Here is a 13640-nt window from a genome sequence, read left to right on the forward strand (position 1 = left end):
TAAACGGTTTCCCTAGCCGCGTGCGGGGCTGATTTACTTACAACCGGTGCCTCCGGCATTGGCTACTGATAGGCCGAGGAGGGGACCGAGGCCGGGGGCGCGTTGGGGGGGGGAATAACCGAGCGAAGGAGCTTCAATTTTCACATGACTATCTAAAGAAAGAGTATATATAGAAGATCGCTGGATTTACTGTTCACAAACGCGCGATACGACACGAGGTGGTACCAGCCCCAAGATGTCTGTGGTACCCGCTAAAAAAGAAGTACAAAGAGTAAGAAAAACCCAAATGCGGGGATAGATGCCGCGTTTAGTTCTAGATCGGAGGGAAATATCCTTGTTCGCTTTCCGCGATCAAAACCTCGAGTAAGCGCTGGTCAGCAGGACTCCGGCTTTGACTGATTTCACGCTGGCTGGGCTGTCCCACCAAGGGCTTCATATCGGCCTGGCAGAGGGTGCCAGCCGTAGGAGTGTCGCCTGTTTGGAAGTAATTACGAATTGCCTTTGCCACACATACTGAAGGTGCGGCAAGTGTCGTATGCTGCGTGCGATTTTAGCTGGTAAGCTCTATGATGTATTCGGGGAAATCACATACTCCTTCCGAGTCTTGTTGAATGAGTGCAGACCCTGGGAACTGTTGCGACATATGTTGCGCGCTATGTTCGACGTTAGCCAATCAGGGCTTATAATACGAACTGAATAGCAACTCACCTGTGCAGCGGGGTGACGGGATCCAAAGTATTCGAGACAAACAGCATGGGGTGCGAAGTAACTCCACCCCAAGGGCCTAACGATGTCAGCATATGCCACTGTCAGGCGTAAAGAATCAATCCATACCGGTAAATTTATACTTGGCTTTCGCTTGCCATCCCACACAGCCAAGTTGAAGTTGGGCCCAGTAATCCCCCAGCACAAGACTGTCATTTTTGATGCCGTCCCAGACTTCCTGGAATGTCTCCATAGTGTGGTTCGTCAAAAACTCGGCATCGGTGCACAGAATAGCAGAGCTGGAGTATAAGCCGTTATCCTGGCCACGCGTGCATGCAGGGGACCAAGGTCCAGCGATGCTGCAGGCCCCCGAGGGACACGCGCTAAAGTGACCTCGATGTTTGAAATCCGCCATCGGAAGTGGATTTCCTCGCGTTAAAGCGGCCGTCTTCTCAGCCAGGATACGAAATGCAAGAAGTGGCTGATAGACAGCAATACGGAGCACGGCTTTCATGTCGGTCCAGGTTATGACTTCAGGTCCTCGGTTGGCCGTAGCAATGACCGGTATCGGCATCTCATACAGCTCCTCCTCCAATTTCCAATATGCCCTCTTGATGGCTTCGGGCCCTCCCTCGGTGTACAGTGGACAGCCAACTGGCCCGACGAAGTCACAGTAATCGCCAAATCGATCGAAGATAGCATCTGCATCTATGACAGCATTCGGGCCTCGTCCCTCGTAGTACTTGTCCATATTAACAACACCGTCAAGCACAGCCCGGGCGACGCGGTCAGGAAAAAGAGCGGCAAAAGTGGTTCCAAGAACGGTGCCGTACGATCGACCCCAGTACAATAACTGTTCCTGGCCTTGACGCCATTCAGTGCGCTTCACAATTGCACGTTGAGCGTCAAAACCGTGGGTCTTGTCATGACGTCGCTGCTCATCTCGCCCTTGCTTCGCACGCCATTCGCCGTGCTTTTCAACGATAGTGATCATATCTCGCGCCACCAAGGGGGTACTGACATAGCTCATCATTGAGTCACCTTCCGGGTGTGCTGTCATCTCCAGCATGGAGCATCCCGTGTTAAGCGCCTTCATCCGTTGCCAATTCCTAGGCAGTGAGCTCGGCGAGCTACCCAGCATGCCCTCTGCTTCGACCTGCAACTCCCAATTCCGTTGAGACACGGGGTCTGGAAAGCATGTCACTGCGGGCGTGGTTTCTCCTACACCACGGGGATCGAAGCCAATTATATCGAAATATTGGTCTTCATATTTAATTTGGTCATTGACAGGATCGCCCTCTGCATCTACGATGGATTGGAGATTGTGACCGGACAAGAATGCCTGTTCTGTTCCTCGACCACCCGGGCCACCTAGGAAAAAAAAATCACTAAGCCCTTCTCTCCTTTCCCAAACACAAGGATAAGGCGCTCACCTGGATTAATCAGAACCGCGCCACCATAGCGAGGGTCACCGATGGACACCTTGGCAGGAAGACGGACAATTGCAAGGACAACCTTACGCGCTCGCCCGTCGGTCTTGTTGTAGTCCATCGGCACCTCTAATCGAGCACATTCAAAACCGCCACCACAGTCGCTGTATTCCAAAGACGTCGAGGGCTCCAGCCGGTCCCAACTGAATCCCGCCGTTGATACCGGTGCCGGCGCAGCATAATTTTCCACAGAAAAAAATTTGCTGGTAGATAAGAATAACATTCCAGCCGCGCATCCAGCGGCCATCCAACGTACGGCCTTTTCACGCCGTGACAGCATCCGACGCCCTAACAGTGGGCGCGAGCCGAGGGATTTGGCATCCATGGTCTTATCGGCGGGAACTGAGGTATTCCCCGAACAAGCAGAGATCAGAGACCAGCCAAAAGGGCCTTGATTGCCCGCGGTTGCTTTGGAAAGAGGAGCGCTAGAAGTGCTGCTGGCCCTCGTTGATGTACCACAACTTGAGGTGAAAACTAATCAGATAAGAAGCAACCGAAGGGCGCGAAATTCGACCCGAACCACGGCTGGTGGGTCGAGAAGTTCCATGGGCGGGGGGGGGGTACGGGGAGGAGTCCGCGCCGATCAAGGGCCAAGAATGTTGCGGTGGGGGGGGCGGATGGATCGATCAGATCGTGCCCACAGTCGCTCTGCTTCTGCCATTGGAGAAGCCTTGAAGGCGGGAGTTCTCCAGCTGCATGAGACCAAGCAAAGCAGCAGGCTGAAAAATGAACGGAATCTGATGGTTTTGGCGCAGGGGGCCGCTTGCCGATTCATTTCTGAGGGCAGCCGACGTCGATCCAGTTGGCCAGTTGCAATCTCACTTATCCGGCCACTCAGGATACGCCACTGATAAGCAGCGACCCATTTGGGGATTGATGATCGGCGCCGGCTTTCGATTAGACCTGCAATCTGTTGCGCTGGCCTTTCTGCTGGTCTTAGCACCGCGCTGGTTTTTAGTCTGACATTGCGGCGCAAGATGCGGATATCCGGCTCGCACTGGCTGTTAGACAGACCCTGCCAAGATTGGTTTTGGATGGGCGACGCTCATTCGTCTTAAACTGTGGACTGTCAGTAATGCGAATAGCAGCACATGAAGCTGAGGTCCATACATCCTTCAGGGGCTGGGCATATTCGATTTCCTGACTGAGGCAGAGTCGCAACCTGTGAGGAAGCAAAACGCTTGGAGTTGGACTGTAGGCGTAATATAGTACAATGGTGCAGCTCATTTGGCACAGTTCAATCAAACAAAACCTTTTGCGAAGTCTCGAAACTGGGATCCAGCGATGTTCGTTACCCTTTCAGCGTTTCAAGTTCGTATCGACTAGTATGTCCCATGCACATTTCACATCATCAATACAACCGTATACCAGGCAGCACTTCAAGTCGTGCTACGGTACAGGTCAACCGCCAAATATGATCTGATAAATAGACCCTCAAGCTACTTTAGTTGCCTAGTATCAGCTGGGATCACCTAATCGCGTGAACTTCACCTTGAAGTTGATTCTTGCCTTCGAAAACATCATGCCGAACCTCGATCGCACTCTGCTTTCCCCACCCACCATCATCCGGCATCTACCACCGTTGTTTACGCAGGTTTGTACCGCATACTCCATGCAACACATCCTTGCTCCTTGGTTTATCATGGACGAAAAACGTGGAGCATATCAAGACGGAACCAGATGGCGTGGCCTTGACTGACCAGGCAACGACGCTGGGCGGATGTGTTGGGTCCGAGTGGTGGCCTAAGTATGCGTCATCCAACAGCGCAGCAGAGCCGCCTGCAACATATAAGAACCACCTGACATTCGCGGTATGGCCTGTATTACCCCGCAGCATCATCACCTTTGACAGCAATCATCGCACTGTCATCTTTTCTCTCAAGAGAAACAAAAATCGCAACGATGTCGCCCAACCTCCAAGCCTACGTGGACGAGATCCACACGATGGCCCTGGAAGACAGTATCAAAGCCATCGCCGACCTCCTCCCATGCGTCATCACCTCCGTCTCGCCAAACGCAACCTACCTGATGCGCCACCCAGACTACGAAGGCGAAGCCAAATTCGATGACCTGGGGAAATACTTTCTAAATAACAACCAGCGCTGCTTCGCAGAGAACGCACCACTTCGACTACGCTTACTCCAGAGCTCTTTAGACGACAAGTTCGAGGGTATCTACGGAGAACTTTACAAGGCTGCAGTTGACGGAGTCAAAAATGGTACGATCAAGCCGGAGCCGAGAGAGGATCAAGGCTGCGCTTGCTGTGCGGGAGAGCCTGCTGCAGTTATCGGTATGGGGTTTCACCATGGAAATGCGTTCTTATACACCATTGAGCAGTATCGCCAGCTCTGGGGTCACCAGCAGAATCATGGATCGCGAAGCGGGTGGATGGGAGATTCTTGGGACGAGCAGTGGTATGCTTCGAAGGAGCAGGTCGAGGAGGCACTGGCGCGCGAGTCTACGCCAATTGCAGGTCGTCTGTGACGAGAGCCCCATGCGCTTTGGAAGGAAGACAGAAGGGTCGGGGTGAAAAACATTGCTTTCGGTATTAGGGTAAGAACGGTGGGGTGATTTGGAATATGAAATGATTACGCGTTCGGCGGTCAAAGATTGACGAGAGTTTTGCGGGAGATTATAACCTTATTACAGAATTAATATATTATATGCAAAACACTATACGTGTCGCTGAACTACCTTATGATTTATTTCCCAGGCGAACCCAGCACACAGACGAATTTGCGGTCAGGTGTTGAGTCCAGCGCATTCTTGACCAAGTTCCATACGTTCAAGTCATACGCCTCTCCGATATGCCCCACAGGATCAAGCGGGCAAGTGTCCTGGATCCAAGTGTTCTTGACTCCAGCCTCGTGGATGAAAGCAGTCTCGGGAGGCGTAACGAGCTCATCGGACTTTGAAGCAATGACCGTGATCTCGTTGCCAGGTTGTAAAATAGGAGTACCATCATTCAATCGGTCCACCGCAGCGCCGTCGGGGCCAAGGTCGTTGCAAGCACCGCATCCCACCGTGTCCAGGACCTCCCCGATGAGGGCACGGGAGGCGTTCCCAAGTATATAGGCGAGGTCGTAGAGGTTGGCGAAGGTGGTGGCGTGGGTTCGGGGGTGCGATAGGGATAATTTTGTCAATGAGGTCGGCAACGCCCTCGAACTTGGGGACGTAGAGGCTCTGGAAGGCTCCCTCGGAGTGGCCGACTAGGTTGACCTTACTCTTGCCAGTCTTCTGCACAACTTCCTTGATGAATGCAGCGATCTCGGGGGCCGACTCTTTGATTGGCTTCAGGCCGCCGACAAACGGGAAGCCTTCGTAGGCGCCATAGGTAAGAGAGTAGGTACAGTAGCCATCGTTCTGCAACCAGAATTGCAAGAAGTTCAGGTCCTCGTAGTATGTGGCGCCGAGGCCGTGCAGGAGAACCACGGGGTTGGACGAGCTCTCACAAGAGTAGTCGTTGATTGCGGACGCGAACGCGGTTGACGCGCCCAGCAGGGCCGCAACGGTTAACCGGCTAATTGACAGCATTGTGTGTATACCCCAACGTGTTTTGCCAGATCGAACCCCCGTGGGAGCGTTCGTCGCTTTTAAGTGTACGGGCCTCAGCGGGTGTGTTTTCTTTGCTTTTCCCCCCTCTCTCATTTCCCTGAAGGATTTGGGCCCATCGTTCCCAGGAACTATCGATTAATGATCGGCAAACAAGGCCATTACTGGTTAGCGTAGTGGATCTAAGATCTAATTTGTCTCAGCGTAATATGGGGTCCTCTTCGAATTGAGCCAATAGCAGCGCGTTGGCTTCCCCATTTACGAGACCAAAGTGATACGTCAGCTCCACATATTGAACAGAAGGCCCACGCGGGTGCTGCAAAACCCTGCCTAACTAATGTATGGAACACGGGGTTTGTGTTGGCAGGGAGCTGGAGATTATTGCTCCACTGCACTAAATGGATTCAAGACGATGAACTCCAAGCCCGATAGGTTTATGCTCCAAGAACGGGTTGATTTTTGAGGCAGCAGAACAGATGCTGAGGATACCTCGCCTTGAGGTGATTAGAAAAACAACGCTTTCATACCGGCATGGTCACATGGAGGTTATCATTTCAGTCAACTGTGAGAGATTATGGTGCTTTCATGTCACCAGAAGCGAACTTTGAATCTTTACTGGTTGAGAGCTCTGACATGTTACTGCCCCAGAGCCCCAACGAGTGTCGCTTTTCTACTAGTTTGAGTACCTCCACCATAAATTCTCGCTCGGGTCCATTATCAGGGAATGCCTCCCAAGCTACCCTGGTGGTGAACGCGAGTCGATTGATCATGTTTCCTGGCGCGGTAAGAATGTAAAATTCATACGATCGACAAATTCCGCAACCAAATTCGTAACGCTCCGGAATGGTGAGTCGCTCTCCCTCAGGACGGTCATCGATGGAAGAAAGGATGAGTCGGTACGTATAGTAGACGCACATCGTTTGTGCTAGAAGAAGATTGGGGTAGTATAACTTCGTTGGGGCATACACTCCTCCGGTGCGGAAATCACGTTGCCTGAAGATGGGGAACCCTTGATCTTCGGTCTGTGGGCGCTCTTCAGGGGGTCCATCTGGGTAGCATTCCACAAAGTCTTTTAGCCATTGATTGAACCGGCTATTGAGCTCAGTAATGCCGTTCCAGAGAGCCGCTCGCTTAACGGCCATCTCTTGGGCACCCATCACAGATGATTGCCGAGCTGCTCGGAATTGGTCGGATTGAGCCAGCAGTCCTGGGATGCCGGTTACCAAGTCAAGCAGGTGATGCAAAATGTCCTTGGATGTCGTGCCAGTGTAGGACAGAAGAGGATCCGTAGAAGTTGACTGAAAAGGCCACCAAGAAAACAAAAGCCATTAAAACATAACGAAAAAAAAAATTTGGCGCTGCCCGGAATCGAACCGGGGCTGTACGAGATTATGAATGTGGTTAACCACAATCGGACGTCATACCACTAGACCACAGCACCTTATTATATGATTCGCTGCTGATAATTGACATATTGACTTGCTCAAGGAAAAGAAAAAAACGTGGAAAAAAAATAACTTTTTTAAGCAACCCCCCATGGGCAGCGCCGGGGTGTGGGGACCATAAAAAAAGGCCCAAAAACCCAAAAAGAATGGCGCTGCCCGGAATCGAACCGGGGCTGTACGAGATTATGAGTGTGGTTAGCCACAATCGGACGTCATACCACTAGACCACAGCACCGAATGTCTTGATCGTGGCGCAGAGTTTTGCTATAGGTGCAAGATATTTTTACTAGCACTGGAACCTTCAGGGTAGAACAAATCTCCGCTGCGGGGGCGATGCCCCAGTATCTCATGCGCTTGCCGGTTAAATGCTACCCGCCGCATCTTGAAGCCGAACAGATTTCCCCGCCTTGTTGGCAACCCCGGATTGGCAACCCCGGATTGATCGCACACATGGCAAAGAGTATATCCGTGAAGCTAACTCAAACCCGACTAACGAATCTTGAAAGAGAGGAATGTTTCCGTCAAAAAAAACCGAGTGAAATCTACCTGTTCTCCTCACCAGCATAGCAGGTTCAAGTTGATTCCATCATGGCTAGTCAAACTCCATCACAGAAGACCCTTCACCTAGTTGGCATAGGAGTCACACATTCCATCGCACCCAAAATGCACAATTATATCGCCCAGTCCCTTGGCCTTCCATGGACCTTTCACAGCACGGAATGCCCAACCATCGAGGATGTGCTCGCGTTAGCCAAGGAACCGTCAACAGCTGGCCTGGTGGTAACCATGCCGTACAAGAGCACCATCATGCGTCATTTGGACCAACTGGATGATCTGTCTGTTTCTATTGGAGCTTGTAACAATGTATATTACACTTCCGAGCAGCCCCGACGACTTTGCGGCACCAACACTGACTGGAGGGGCATCCGGGGCTGTTTACTCGAAAAGGGTCATGAAGCCGTCCGGCCGTCGGCATCATCGCCGGCACCTGCTCTGATAATCGGCGCCGGGGGCGCGAGCCGGGCGGCAGCTTATGCGCTTGCAACGCATTTACACTCTCACAGGATCTATGTCCTGAATAGGGATAAGGGAGAAGTGTTAGACCTGATACGTGACTTGAGTCGACTCCCGGTGGCCCCAGAAATTGTCCACGTCGAGAGTCTTGAGCAGGCAAGTCAGCTGCCTAGCCCCTATTATATTGTGGGAACAGTGCCAGATATGGAGCCAAAGAGTGAAAGCGAGAAGAACGTGGCATCGATGTTAGAGCACTTCCTCTCTCGAGGCGAGAAAGGGGTTTTGTTGGATATGTGCTTCAAGCCCCGAAGAACGCGTATTATCAAACTTGCAGAAAGGTTGGGTGGGCCGACAGTGGAAGGGACTCATGTCATCGGCTACCAAATCCATGAACAGTACCGCCTATGGGCCGGAGAAGACCGTGCACAGAGAATTGAGACGGAGAAGGCATGGGATGTTCTGCTCAAGGCGGCCGAGAGCAGTCCAAGTATCAACTTCTAAACACGCACATGAGGAATTTAATGGTGATTATACTTATTATATGATAGTGTATCATTTTTCTCATAGAAAGTTCGTCCCTGTCAATCCACACATATAGGATTAAATAGCAGACGAATGATCTCTAAGTTAGACTGTCACGTCTTTTCCATCTAACCAATCCTTGGCCTGTCTATACAGGAGGTCGTGCTTTTCTCCATTCACAGTTCCAACATGACGCCGATGGCCGGGCAGGTCTTTAAGTACAGAGACGCCCATGGTCAGTTCTTGGCAGTATGCCAAACACTTGTATCCCTCGGGATATGTGTTCAGCTTTGCCTCGTCGATGTTTGGGATCTTGTTTGGAATGACAGGAATGATCTTATCTTTCTCGTACCAATGGCGAGCAAAATGGGCGCCCCATCGCCCTTTCAACTTCTCAAAAAAGAAAATGAATTTGCAGTCAGCCTCCGCGTCAACCTCGCACCCGTCGATGGTGAACCGCTGGGTGATTGTAGCCTTCATTTTAGTGACGGCGCGAGTGGCGTCGGGCATGATATCGGTAGTGACGCCATGACAACGATGCATAATAAATGCACCCTTATCCATGCCGGCCTTTGATGCTGTTATGAAGTCTTGCGCCGGAACCCGACCCGACCATGTGGTGAATACATAGGCTCCGTCGTGAAATATGGACTGGAAGTTCTCCCACTCGCAGGCATCACTGAACTTCCATTAGCGAAACTCTTCGTTCTTCAAATGAAAACTGTACATTACCGATAGCATGGCCAGCCTTCAGCAAGTTCCCGAAGCTTTGCTCGCTCAAGAACCAGGTCGTCTGGTCCGTTGTTCCGAATTGCATGGGTCGGGCGAGTGCCTGGTGGGAAGAGAATGCAAGTCAAGCATGGTTCTTTGCCCCCGATGATGACTTCCAGAAAAGATAAAAAAAAAGTACGTGGGTTTTACCCTGAAAGCCCAATTTTGTAGCTGCGTTGACTTTATTTTCCAGGAGAACTGGGCGACAAGGGCCACGGGTAAGACCACAGCCGGATCGCCAACCCCGCATCGGGAACTGCGACACTAGCACGGATAATACGATCTACTGTGGAGAAGGCCGTTGGAAATGTCGGCAAGGTATAATAACGTGGCGTATATGACCGAGAGTACCCAGGGCTTTGACAAGGCTCCAAGGAGCAGCAGAATTGGGATATGCTTCGTGCACAATCGGACGAGATCAATCATGTTGCTTGATGCGATAAGAGAGTGGAACCACAGAGCTATTGCTATTCTGTAGGCGGAACCGCCTCTGTGAATATACTTGATTCTAGTTCGGAGGGGAGAAGGGAAAGCATTCCGGCATCAAAAACATCGTCAAAGCAAAAATGGTCCACGGGTCTGGGCGGGGTCGAGCCTGGTATCATCCCCAGTGGCAGGTCGTTTGGAAACTCTTCCAAGGGTTCTAGGAAGTCAACTTATCGAACCAGACGGTACGAGAATGGAGGAATATATGGGAAGTACCTTGCGGGGGCGTTCGTGAGGCCGGCCCTTGTCCGCCAAAGCTTTCTCTCCAAGTCCAAATTTGGTCATGTAAAAGGCTCGCCGCCAATCGGGTGCGTAATTTCAAATGAGGCTCTTGATTACTGTGCTTGGACTGGCCCCGCATACTCCATAGCTGTGAAAAGATTCTCGATGATTTCCCCTGCAGATCGTTATCCTCCAATGAAACCCTTCGCAGGAAAGACATTGCCGTATGAAATGCCCGCTTCCCGCCTTCGGTGCTCTAAATGGATCGCGAGGCTTGAATCTTCCAATCGAAGGATAAACAGAGCCGCCAATACGATGACACGATAATAAGAGACCGGGCAATAATTTATCACCCCCGACCCTTGGTCAAGGCGCTGCAGTTTCTCAATCACGATTTTTGCAAGATCGAACGCCTTCATTAAACCCACGTTGCGGGCCAGCGAATGACCACTATCAAGCAAGTAAAAGACGTAGAGTTGCAACTCGACGCTGTTCAGCAAGATCTCAACTTCAACTAGATTGTAAAAGGATTAGATGAAAAGTGGCCTGCGGAACCAAGGGGCTGAGAGATGATACCCGATATATCAGCACCGAAACTGCGAGAGAGTTCCTTTAAATCCTGTTCTAACAGACCCAGTATGGGAATCGTATCTGGCATTGGAGTGGCAGACGGCAGCGGTGCATTTTTGGACATGTAGATGTCGACCCTTACAGAGAAACGGTATATGAGAAGCTGCTGCTTCAATGCCAAGGGTACTGCATAGCTACTCTGTTTGTCACAAATAGCATCGATTATCCAGTCAGATGTCGGTATGGACATGACAGAATTCGAATAGATACTGATGGATGACCGGGTTAGACCGCCGTTCTGCGACTGTTCGGGGGGGAGGGGGGTTTGATGCTAACCTTTGAGAAGCGATGTAACACACGGACCACGTTCGAACTACCTCAGTTATCTCATCTGGCGTGAGCTTCCGCTTGGTGCGTGAAAAGTCCTGGATGGACTCGGGGCGGTGGAGACCAAGTTCCATAGCCATAGTCTGGGCGATATTTACAAGGACAGGGGTGGTATCTTCGGACAAAGACAAGGTCGGCGGGGGCCAGAGACAGAATAGAGAGACAGATTGCACAAGGTACCAGTTGTGCGGAGGATTTGAAATGCTTTGCCAGAGGAGGGCCTTGAGAGGCGTGGTTAATGCGGTGAAGAGAGTGGGATCATCCGAAAATCGACGGGATGCAATGTATATGATGACCCAGAACAGAAGCTTAGAGCGGTCGAAATAGGTATCAGGGGAGACAGAAGGATCTAATAAAAGGGTAAAGGGGTGATAGTTGGTGAAGTATCTGCAATGGCAGTCAGCTTCACTTGGACAATTCTGATTACGCTGTATTGCCATCATACATCTGAAACAGAGCGGCGATTTGGGAAGAACTGAGTTGCACATGTCCTAGAGACCTCGGGCTCGCAGGCAATGAAATTGATTGCGGTAAGCTTAGACTCCGATTTGATGAGGTCGTTTGGCCCCCTGGAAAGCCATATGGGCCAGGAAGAGGACCCAAGAAATCTGGGGATTCCGCTTGTGCATCCTGAGAAGTTGGAGGTCTGTGATTCGTTGAATCGACCGACCGAACAGGCCATGGTGGGAGCGTTGAGACGGACGACCGCAGCTGGCGAACTTCATGCTCAAGCTCTTCGAGCCGCCTATATGCTTTGAGCAAAACGCAACGAACAATCTCCAGGCAATGGACTTACACTCGCTTACTCACGCGTTTGAAGTCCACGTCGATCTTACAGTCATGGCCCATTCGCCGACATCGCCAACAAGGGGCCTCCCCACCCGAAGGTAATTCACATCGAACCTACACATGATCGACTTAGCGGGACCTTGACATATAGATTAACCGAGAGTGGAGCATAGAGATCGGAGTACGTGGATCTCAAGAGGACTACTCACCTTAGCTTGTCTGCACTGGCAACACGCTACCCGTCGACCTCGCTGATTTGACTGCGGATCGTTTTGGCCGGATATGTTCCCACCCGACCTCTTCATGGCGCCTTGGGGATGAGCGGCTTAAAGCTCCGACTCTCCTGTGAGACGCAAGTCGCTTTCCCTAGATCTGCAGTGCTCCTGAGCTGCCACCCCCCAGGCTCAGCGAGTGCTTACGCATTACGACACTGATTGGCTACGCGTGGACCGGTACCGGGGAGCTACATCAGCCATTGGAGCGATACCGGGATTGTGCCTTCAATTCGAGCCCAACGCTGAGCGATGAAGAGGGCAATTTAGGGGTTTCACATACGCATCTATCTACGAGATTCGAACAGACATGTTTTAAACACCATCCTGGAACAAACCCGCGCCGGAGGCCGCATCGATCGCCAAAGCTTCATGTAATCCAACCACAGTGAACAGCGCTTGAGGACTCAGTTCTCCTGTCACTTCCAGGGATCCAGTTTCCTTAAGGTGCTTCGCTGCAGTAGTGAGAGCTGCTATCGTGGGGCCTAGAGCAAAGCCAGGGAAAATTATTAACCGGAACCCAAGCTTCTGCGCCTCCTCGATGGAAAGGTCCGGCGATAACCCCCCAGCGACCGCATTAAAAAGCACAGGAACGGGATGAAGATCTTGACAAACTCGCCGTGCCTCTTCCTTGGAGCGGACACCTTCAAGGAATGCAACATCGGCTCCAAGTTCAACTGCGCTCTTGAGTCGCTTAATCGACTGATCATATCCCAGGGAGGCAAGGGCGTCAGTGCGTGCAATGATTACAATCCCCCCCTGAGGCCTTCCGAGCATTCACAGCAGCCTTGATGCGCGATAGGAATTCAGGCTCCGGAACAAGCTGCTTATTTCGGAGGTGTCCACAACGCTTGGCGAGGACTTGATCCTCCAAATGTAGAGCTGCGACGCCTGCCCGGATATACTGGAGAACGGTCCGGTGTACCATCAAAGAGCCTTGTATGCGTATCAGTATTCAATATCCCAAAAGCTCAGGTGGGAACAGCGTCCTACCTCCAAAACCGGTATCAGCATCTGCGATCACGGGGGTGCACCGGTCCAGATTTGCGATCATCCCAGCCGTCTCGCACATCTCGTTTAGTGTTATGACTCCAAGATCTGCCTGCCCCAGTCTAGATGCTGTAGTGCCTGCACCGGTCTCCGCAAATGTTAATCAACGGACTTGGACAGAAGAGCCATGTATCCATTACCATATAAAGAGCATCGAAGCCAGCTTGGAGAGCAACTCTGGCAGAGAGCCCATCATATACCCCGGGGCATGCAACAATCTTGCTTTCGTCGGCCAAGAGCTCCCGAAGTTTCGAAGCCGCTGGGGAGGCCATTCTGTGATGCACTGTAGAAGAGTGATTAAATGTACAGCTTTTGGATCTGTTCGGCCTTCGGCCTTCGGCTTTTTCATTTATAGCTCCCTTGCC

At 51.5% G+C, this 13640-nt stretch overlaps 10 protein-coding genes across 10 annotated transcripts; 3 read left to right on the top strand and 7 right to left on the bottom strand.

The window, feature by feature from the left end:
- Positions 1–313: 313 nt before the first annotated feature.
- Positions 314–2520, bottom strand: N7468_004872 (uncharacterized protein; the record flags this gene model as incomplete). The annotated part of the gene is made up of 3 exons (XM_058474169.1): positions 314–474; positions 835–2058; positions 2139–2520. The coding sequence occupies 3 exons, from the start codon at positions 2518–2520 to the stop codon at positions 314–316; spliced, it is 1767 nt and encodes a 588-aa protein (XP_058333172.1).
- Positions 2521–3768: 1248 nt separating this feature from the next.
- N7468_004873 (uncharacterized protein) lies at positions 3769–4032 on the bottom strand (the record flags this gene model as incomplete). The annotated part of the gene is made up of 1 exon (XM_058474170.1): positions 3769–4032. The coding sequence occupies one exon, from the start codon at positions 4030–4032 to the stop codon at positions 3769–3771; it is 264 nt and encodes an 87-aa protein (XP_058333173.1).
- A 65-nt stretch (positions 4033–4097) lies between these two features.
- On the top strand, positions 4098–4679 carry N7468_004874 (uncharacterized protein; the record flags this gene model as incomplete). The annotated part of the gene is made up of 1 exon (XM_058474171.1): positions 4098–4679. One exon carries the CDS (start codon positions 4098–4100, stop codon positions 4677–4679), a length of 582 nt encoding a protein of 193 aa, XP_058333174.1.
- A 218-nt stretch (positions 4680–4897) lies between these two features.
- Positions 4898–5729, bottom strand: N7468_004875 (esterase/lipase family protein; the record flags this gene model as incomplete). Its single annotated transcript, XM_058474172.1, has 2 exons — positions 4898–5230; positions 5352–5729. The coding sequence occupies 2 exons, from the start codon at positions 5727–5729 to the stop codon at positions 4898–4900; spliced, it is 711 nt and encodes a 236-aa protein (XP_058333175.1).
- A 590-nt stretch (positions 5730–6319) lies between these two features.
- On the bottom strand, positions 6320–6904 carry N7468_004876 (uncharacterized protein; the record flags this gene model as incomplete). Its single annotated transcript, XM_058474173.1, has 1 exon — positions 6320–6904. One exon carries the CDS (start codon positions 6902–6904, stop codon positions 6320–6322), a length of 585 nt encoding a protein of 194 aa, XP_058333176.1.
- Positions 6905–7780: 876 nt separating this feature from the next.
- Positions 7781–8707, top strand: N7468_004877 (shikimate dehydrogenase family protein; the record flags this gene model as incomplete). The annotated part of the gene is made up of 1 exon (XM_058474174.1): positions 7781–8707. The coding sequence occupies one exon, from the start codon at positions 7781–7783 to the stop codon at positions 8705–8707; it is 927 nt and encodes a 308-aa protein (XP_058333177.1).
- Positions 8708–8833: 126 nt separating this feature from the next.
- Positions 8834–9925, bottom strand: N7468_004878 (putative pathogenesis associated protein Pep2; the record flags this gene model as incomplete). Its single annotated transcript, XM_058474175.1, has 3 exons — positions 8834–9407; positions 9461–9560; positions 9787–9925. 3 exons carry the CDS (start codon positions 9923–9925, stop codon positions 8834–8836), a joined length of 813 nt encoding a protein of 270 aa, XP_058333178.1.
- Positions 9926–11007: 1082 nt separating this feature from the next.
- On the bottom strand, positions 11008–11604 carry N7468_004879 (fungal specific transcription factor domain-containing protein; the record flags this gene model as incomplete). The annotated part of the gene is made up of 1 exon (XM_058474176.1): positions 11008–11604. The coding sequence occupies one exon, from the start codon at positions 11602–11604 to the stop codon at positions 11008–11010; it is 597 nt and encodes a 198-aa protein (XP_058333179.1).
- A 75-nt stretch (positions 11605–11679) lies between these two features.
- Positions 11680–11922, top strand: N7468_004880 (uncharacterized protein; the record flags this gene model as incomplete). Its single annotated transcript, XM_058474177.1, has 1 exon — positions 11680–11922. One exon carries the CDS (start codon positions 11680–11682, stop codon positions 11920–11922), a length of 243 nt encoding a protein of 80 aa, XP_058333180.1.
- Positions 11923–12540: 618 nt separating this feature from the next.
- Positions 12541–13547, bottom strand: N7468_004881 (isocitrate lyase/PEP mutase family protein; the record flags this gene model as incomplete). Its single annotated transcript, XM_058474178.1, has 4 exons — positions 12541–12927; positions 13007–13161; positions 13219–13363; positions 13416–13547. 4 exons carry the CDS (start codon positions 13545–13547, stop codon positions 12541–12543), a joined length of 819 nt encoding a protein of 272 aa, XP_058333181.1.
- Between the last annotated feature and the right edge of the window lie 93 nt (positions 13548–13640).

This window comes from Penicillium chermesinum (genome assembly GCF_028974085.1).
Source record: "Penicillium chermesinum strain IBT 19713 chromosome Unknown utg000003l:1.0-5111272.0:1.0-5115320.0, whole genome shotgun sequence".
NCBI classification, from domain to species: Eukaryota; Fungi; Ascomycota; class Eurotiomycetes; order Eurotiales; family Aspergillaceae; genus Penicillium; species Penicillium chermesinum.